The sequence below is a fragment of the Arachis ipaensis genome, chromosome B04 (genome assembly GCF_000816755.2).
Source record: "Arachis ipaensis cultivar K30076 chromosome B04, Araip1.1, whole genome shotgun sequence".
NCBI lineage: Eukaryota > Viridiplantae > Streptophyta > Magnoliopsida > Fabales > Fabaceae > Arachis > Arachis ipaensis.
In genome coordinates, this window is record NC_029788.2 from 20,538,982 (window position 1) to 20,546,925 (window position 7,944).

Consider the following 7,944-nt stretch of genomic DNA (forward strand, 5'->3'; position numbering starts at 1 on the left):
ATTGATTTTCAAACTTCAAATATTATTATATTTATATTCACGAAAAATATATTCATATAAAAATAATAACTAAAATATTAATTTATATCACAATTTAATTTTTGTTTAAGTGTATTGCAAAATTTTCTTTAAAATTTATGATTTTTATTGTGTTTGTTCCTCATTTCACTATTCAAACTATAGCTACGGATAACGTTGTTTTCTACTCTGTTCTCTTCTCTTCCCTCCAATCACATGGCTTCTCCCCTTCTTCACCAGCCAACGCAGTTCTTTTTCTCCAACACCCAGGTTCTTTTCTTTCTCTTTTTGTGACTGTGTATGTTGTGTTCTCCTTTCTGAACTTGGTTTTTCCATGCTTAACAGTTAAAAGGACCGAGCCATGGATTCTTGTGCCGACCCCCTTGTTCTTCATTTGGCGCCTCTCATTCTGAAAACAAAGCTCGACCCATTAGAGCTTCGGTTGATGCACCCACATTTCCATTGTTTCAGACTCCAAAACAGCATGATTCAGCCTCTGAGGTATTTCATTTTACTTGAATAATCCTTAGGATTTGATAGCTTTAACATCCTTAATTGCTTAGCGTGGTAAGTGATTGATCCAACAGCTATAATTCATACTCATTGCTTAGTGTAGTAAGTGATTGATCCAACAGTTAGAAGCACTATCTGGGTCTATGATGTGCTGATTATTGCAATTCTTTACTTGGTCCAAGTTTTGATTATAACAAAAAAGGAGGATTGTGTTAGGTAGTTGATAGCTCACTTTGTGGCACGGTCCAATATGATTGGTTCCTTTTAGTAGAACGATGCTTGATGTTCGTTGTTAAGCTAGCAGCATGCTAAGGCTTGGTTTGGTAAAGCCTCTTGAAGAGGTGTTTGTACTTTTGAAAACTACAAGCACCTCATTTTGTGTAGTTAGGAGTGCTTTTGAAAGTATCTAAGGAGTAGTTTGGTAAAATTGGCTTTTGCTTGTCAAAATTAAAAAGCCTAATATACCCTCATATATTAATAAATATCTAAATTTACTTTAATATTTATGTCTATTATGTTCTTTTTAAATTTTAAAAGTTATTTTACCAAACACAATTGTTACTACTTATTGAAAGCCATTTTTAGTTTGATTACCAAACACAAATGCTACAACTTTTAAAAAGCCATCTTTCAAATGCCAGATTTGATAAAGTACTTTTGAAAGATAAAAATTTTGCCAAACCAAGCCTAAATTAGCTTATAAATGTGAGACTTCGATGGAGGGTTTACAGTTTCCATAGTTTGATCTGCTTTGATATTCATAGAAGTATAACAAATAGTGTAGATATTTTATGATTTTAAACAGCAAACAAATAGAGTAGACCTTGGTTTTGATTTTGAGAATCTTCTTTATTGAACAATATGCCTTTGGATGAATTCTTAAAAGGGTCTTCAGGTTTGATGGGATATTCTGTTGTAAGTTAATTAATTAATGTATTGGTTTGTTCTTGTAGTTGGAGCCTGCAGATCCTGATTTCTACAAGATCGGTTATGTTCGAAGCATGAGAGCTTACGGAGTTGAGTTTAAGGAAGGGCCGGATGGATTTGGTGTGTATGCTTCCAAAGATGTGGAACCTCTCCGGCGAGCAAGGGTGAGTAGCTTTTTTGAGCATGGATGCAGTTGATGTAAAAGCCCTTGTGAGTTGTGACCGCTCTCAGTGTGGCACATGTGAAAATATTTTACGTATATAAATTTTAAGATTATATTCTTAGCCAGTTTCCATGTTAGTTTTCTATAATGGTTTATTTGAGCAGGTTATAATGGAAATTCCTCTTGAATTGATGTTAACCATAAGCAAGAAACTCCCATGGATGTTTTTCCCAGATATAATTCCTATAGGTCATCCAATATTTGATATTATCAACTCTACAGATCCAGAGGTAATTATTTTCTCTAAATTCATTATTTCATAATAAGTTATAAGTGTATATATTTTACGAATTTGTCACCCATTGTTGTTACAATGTTTATACCAACTTAGAAACTTAAAAGGAATTGTTTTCTGGTTATCATGCTTATTGTAATTGCATAAAATCTTTGTGGCAGACAGATTGGGACTTAAGGTTAGCTTGCCTCCTCCTATATGCATTTGATTGCGAAGACAACTTTTGGCAGTTGTATGGTGACTTCTTACCAAGTGCAGATGAGTGTACCAGCTTACTTCTAGCTTCAGAGGTGTGTAAAGTGTAAACAAAACAGATTTTGAATCACTAAACTTCTATGAGATGGTTGAGGCTATGACATGCTGAGTTATAGACTCTTGACCTCAAATCGATATCATTGATGTAATAGATATTCCAATTTTCCCTTGTTGGGGTGTTTCATTTTTTCTCTTTTAACAATATCTTAACTTGCATTTTCTTCCCTTAAGATCTTTAATTGACCCATACAAAAATTTGGTTGTCCCTCAGAGATAACTTGTTTAATTTTTGGTTGAGCCACAAAATACATATAAGCTCTAATGAATTGGCCATTGTTTTTCTGTATAATAAACTACTATAAACTTGTGTATGATCACTAATAGCTATATCTAAAACTTACCATAGTTTTTTACAAACAAATTTACTTCTCTCCTACAGAATGAACTTTCAGAGCTTCAAGATCCCGATCTTGCTTCTACTATGAGAAACCAGCAACATCGAGCCCAAGAATTCTGGGAAATGAACTGGGTAAATATCAAGTTGTGTTTCTTTATTTTGTTAGTTTTCCATTACACATGAAAGTTGTTGCTGTGTTCTGAACATATTTGGTGTCAACATTGTTCAGCACAATTCTGCACCCCTTAAAATAAAGCGTCTTGCTCGTGATCCTCGAAGGTTCTTGTGGGCAGTGGGTATTGCACAGTCACGATGTATTAACATGCAGACGAGAATTGGTGCATTAACTCAAGATGCAAATATGCTTATTCCTTATGCTGGTATGAGCGTATCTCTTTAGTTAGTCTGAGTAAATATGTTGCCTATTTTGCACTCTTAATATAATCAAGCAAATCTTCCATGTTTTCATAATTTTTTCAGAAATCTATTTTCCAAGTTAATATTAAACCTATTGAAAAATTTTTAAAACCTGATTATGCATGCAATGTATATTTTCTGCACTGCAGGAAGAAGCGCCAAACTCTGAACATAAATGGTAAAGTTTGAGTTGGAGTGGGGGAATATAGTGGGAAAACAACAGCACCGAGCTTGTTTTTTAAACTTTAGGTGTATAGATTTTCTAACTTTTAAGGTCGAGTTTGGATAAACAACTTAATTAAGTTATTTTTGAAGAAATAGCTTAAACAATAAATGTTTATATTAAAAGTAGTTTATAAATAATTTATTTTGTATTTGGTTTCTTAGTTCTAAAAGTACTTATTTTAAGAGAAAAGTGATAAAAAGCTTTTTATTATGAGAGAAGTCATTTTTTTTAACTTCTCCTTAAGCACCAAAATAGCTTTTTAGAAAGTTACAATTTTGTTTTGAAAATTGTACCAGACATTAATACTACACATTTTCATAAGTTAAAAGTTAAAAAAAGTCACTTATGAACATATCCAAACGGGCCCTAAATCTGTCTTTTCAGATATGCTGAACCATTCCTTTGAGCCAAATTGCTTTCTGCATTGGCGTTTTAAGGACAGGATGCTTGAAGTTCTTATAAATGCTGGCGAGCAAATTAAAAGGGGAGATGAGGTAAACTATGTGACACTTCTATAAACTGTGCTTTTATTGACTCCTTGCTTATTATTGAACATATCATAGTGCTGATTTTTTAATCGTGGCCTTGATTTTGCAAGATAGCAAAAGGGTAAAACGTGTGCATAAGTCTTGGAGAAATATAGCTTGATAGATTGCATGCATGCCAAATGAATCTATACTCCATTTTCTGTGAAGTATATAAAAGCGTAGACAAGAGTGATATGTGTTGTACTCTTCCAATTTTATGGTCTAAGCGCAATTAGATTGCTCGAGCTGGAGTCTTATTGTTCATATGTTTGCACTATTTGGTTAATTTTTTTATTAGATTGGTTTACATGCTTGAAAGTTGGGAAGCTGAAAGTTTCCTTGCCTTCCTATTTTATTGTTTGTCTTATTTCATCTTTACATTGGAGATCCTGATTGTGGTGTCGAAACCAAAAAAATTTGTTACAGATGACAATTAATTACATGAGCGGACAGAAGAACGAGATGCTAATGCAAAGATATGGATTTTCATCACCGGTGGTAATTTTTTTTTCCTTTAAATATTTGACCAAATTAATGTTCTACATTTGTTAGTAAAAAATTCCATGTAATAAAAAGGGTGAAAAATTACACATAGAAGGCCTATATTGCATCCCTAATGGTATAACTAACTGAAGTAAAAATCTGTGATCTGAAAACTTGTAAGAAAAATTTTTATAAACATAAAACTTTCTGTTTGGCATTTTGATCCATTGAATTGTGCAAGTGTAGTCCTTATAGTAACTTACATTTGCAGAATCCTTGGGATGTGATCAAATTCTCAGGCAATGCAAAGATTCATCTGGATTCCTTTTTGTCCGTCTTCAATATATCTGGCCTTCCCGAAGAGTATTACCATAACAGTATGAGCAATATGAATATCCTTTCTATATTGTGCTTTTTTTGAACTTTCCTCTATTTACACTGGTGCTAATGAAGACGCCACTTGAAATTAATAGCAGAATGTCTAGCAAACGATGGCGATACTTTTGTTGATGGAGCTGTTGTAGCTGCAGCACGAACATTGCCAACTTGGTCGGACAAGGATGTGCCTCCAATCCCTAGTGCAGAAAGAATGGCAGTAAAGGAGTTGCAACAAGAATGTCGACAGATGCTTGCTCAATACGCTACAACCTCTAAGCAAGACGAGAAATTGCTTGGTAAGTTAGATGTTCATATCCCGACATTAGAAACAAAAATAATTTACCACTAGGTGGAGTCGGCTACATAATAGTTTACAATTATGTTGGCTTGAAAATATTTTTTTGGGGACATTCTGGTTGACCAAAAAGAAATAATAGATAGCTAGATCAGTCGGTCTTCTATACGCTACCAGCAAGATTCAAGTTACTTTCGCAGCATTTTAGCCCCTAATTGTAAAAAAGAAATGACAAATCGACCCCTTTAACTTTTGTAAACCTGCATTTTGGCCAAAAATAAGTGTTTATACCCTCTTTAACTTTGTCCTCCTGAACTTTTCCAGATATACAACTTTGATACTCTAAAATTTTGTTATTTTTGTTAATAATTGATGGAAAAATTACCAATTAGGTCAATATACATTTTTGGGAAAGCTCTAGGAGTCAATTTGCACATGGTGTAAAAGGTCTAGGATAATATTTTGGTCCTATCATCTAGGATGGACTCAACCTTTTGAAATTGTGGTCTAACTTGAACAATGTTTCTATTGTGAATAATTGGTCTTTCATTGGAATTTGCTTTGATTATAAAAGCTAATGCTTCACTTTCCTGTGATCGCCACAGATTCTTTGCCAAACGCTCCTAGGACGCTAGAAGCTGCAATTAAGTATGCCTAATTTCATGAGCTAGCAGTTTCATAAGCTTTTTAAATTTTATTTTGGAAAATCTTAAACCGTTAAGCTTCTATTAATAGTTCATCGCGAATCCTACGCATGCAGGTATAGATTGCACCGGAAATTGTTCATTGAGAAGGTTATCCAAGCATTGGAGATCTATCAAGATAAGATACTTTTCTGATCCCAATATACTAACTGTATACTAGCACTAGCCAGAAAAATTTTGTAGCAGAGTTGTATAAGCCTGCATCATCATAAAATGTTGTTACCCTTGATTGCAGGGTCAGTTCAGTTGTATTCTATTCTAGATTTCTAGTCATTTGCCCCCCAAAAACCATTTTCTGTTTCTTGATCAAGCTTTTAAGGACATCAGAAAAGAAGATTAAGAAATTATTTCTTGTATATTTTTTAGATTTAATTTTATACTATTTATAATTTGTTTGGGCCTGTAATTGTAAACAGTTTTGCATTATGTAAGAGACCACAGAGAAATATAGGAAGAAAAGTGTGTATTATTGTCTCAAACTACAAGGGAAGGAAACCCAGATAATAAGACAAACAACCACAGAAGGAAGATAGAGCACTATAGCAGCTCTGCTCTGCCAAAATCAATCATATATTCTTAAAAGCACAGAAATTTATTTAACTAAATCAAAAGTCGAAAAATGTTAATCAAACACCATTTATATATTCACGAGTATCGTTAATTCTCAACTTTCTACCTTCTCTTCAAGATATATAATAAGATATGTATAAGAAAAATATATATACATAGAAAAAGTTTTTCTTATATGATAAAAATATAAGAAATAAACCTTCCGCCAACTACGAGTCTAGCCTTCCGTTTTGGCATGACTGTGTATGAAGAATGAAGGGCACTCCTCTTTACGGTCATCACTAAACTATTGTTTGGATATAGAAAAGAAAATGGGAGGAAAGAAAATGAGTGGAAAGAAAATAGAAAGAAAAGTAGAGTTATTTATTATTTGGATTAACACTATGTTTGTTTGAGAGGAAAATGGAAGGAAAGAAAAGGGAGGAAAGAAAAGAGAAAGGAAAATGATTATTTTCTTTTGTTTGGTTGAGAAGGAAAATTAGAGAGGAAAGAAAATGGAGAGAAAACTAATGTTTCTCTCTCTACTTCCAATACTATCCCTTCACTTTTTTAATATATTTTATAATATAGGGGTAAAATTATCTTTTTATAACATTTCTTTCCTTCTTATTTTCCTTCCATTCAAACACATCTAAAGAAAATAAAAATTCACTCAATCTCTTTCCTTTCTTTTCTTTTCTTTCTATTTCCTTCCTCTCTATTTCTATAGAGAGAAAATTTTCTTTTGTTTGGATGAAAAGAAAAGTGAGAAGAAAAAAAATTATAATAGTATAAAATTACATTAATACCCTTATATATATTATATGTAAATTATAATATATTAATATATTTAAATTATTTCTTTAATAAAAAAAGTATTTTTAATTATATTTTAGAATTTTAATGTATTATTATTATAAACAATAATATTTTTTAAATTTATTTTTTTATTTTCTATTAAATATTATAAATTTTGTTTTTAATTTAATAATGGACATGTTAGTAATTTTACTTTTACTTCAGAAGTTTTGTTCGCAAGTTGGGAAAAAAAACTTGGATGTGGACCCTACGTCACTATTTTCCTTTTCCATCCAATTTCTGTGCTGATCCAATCAAGAGAAAATTTTATTTTTCTTTCAATTTTCCTTCCTTCAATTTTCTTTCCTTTTAATTTCTATTGATCCAAACATAGTGTAAGATCCATTTTTTAAGAATTCATCTTAAATACCTATTTTTATTTCTCAGTCTTTCTGTCTATGAGTATGGGGGAGATATTTGATTTGTGTAGTAGTTTGAAATATTATTTTAAAAAATATTTTTCGGCACAAAATTTAAAAGTATTAATCTTTATCCCTTAATTTTTCATGTACTCATTCTTATAACAAAAGTGTAATTGAGGAGTAATGCATAAAAATGTAACTCATTTTACAATTATTTAAAACGAAAATAGGGTATTTTTTATTTAAATTACGGATGTTTTTTTTTTTCTCTTTTTCTCTATCTTCATGGGTATGAATATAAATGACAGGATGAGATATCAAATTTGTGTATTTTTATATAGAAGTGTACTTGAAATATTATATTAAAAAATAAATAAGTTTTTTCAGACAAAATCTGAAAGTAATAATCTTTAATCGTAGTACTCATATTTATAGACAAAAGTTTGTCTCTATTAAGCTACTATTATGCAAATATTCTTCTTCAATTTTGCTGTGGCTATGAAATTGAGGTAAGAAAAATTTTTAATTTTACTGAATTCAAAATTAATTTTTCCTTAATTTTGTTGGTATATCATGT

The 7,944-nt window shown here is 31.5% G+C and overlaps 1 protein-coding gene across 2 annotated transcripts; it reads left to right on the top strand.

Moving 5' to 3' along the window:
- LOC107639097 (protein PLASTID TRANSCRIPTIONALLY ACTIVE 14) lies at positions 146 to 6,077 on the top strand. 2 transcript variants are annotated; one of them, XM_016342515.2, is made up of 13 exons: positions 146 to 288; positions 364 to 519; positions 1,485 to 1,622; positions 1,786 to 1,911; positions 2,078 to 2,206; positions 2,611 to 2,700; positions 2,798 to 2,948; positions 3,596 to 3,705; positions 4,165 to 4,236; positions 4,493 to 4,598; positions 4,695 to 4,895; positions 5,500 to 5,542; positions 5,655 to 6,077. In XM_016342515.2, the coding sequence occupies exons 1-13, from the start codon at positions 235 to 237 to the stop codon at positions 5,731 to 5,733; spliced, it is 1,455 nt and encodes a 484-aa protein (XP_016198001.1). In that variant the 5' UTR covers positions 146 to 234; the 3' UTR covers positions 5,734 to 6,077. The 2 variants fall into 2 exon arrangements, with proteins under 2 accessions (XP_016198001.1, XP_016198002.1); XM_016342516.2 differs by having other exon boundaries at positions 4,698 to 4,895.

Coding starts and splice junctions, on each gene's coding strand:
- LOC107639097 (XM_016342515.2), top strand. CDS start 235: ATGGCTTCTCCCCTTCTTCACCAGCCAACGCAGTTCTTTTTCTCCAAC. Junction 520..1,484: donor AGCATGATTCAGCCTCTGAG/GTATTTCATTTT, acceptor TTGTTCTTGTAG/TTGGAGCCTGCAGATCCTGA. Junction 2,701..2,797: donor AATTCTGGGAAATGAACTGG/GTAAATATCAAG, acceptor AACATTGTTCAG/CACAATTCTGCACCCCTTAA.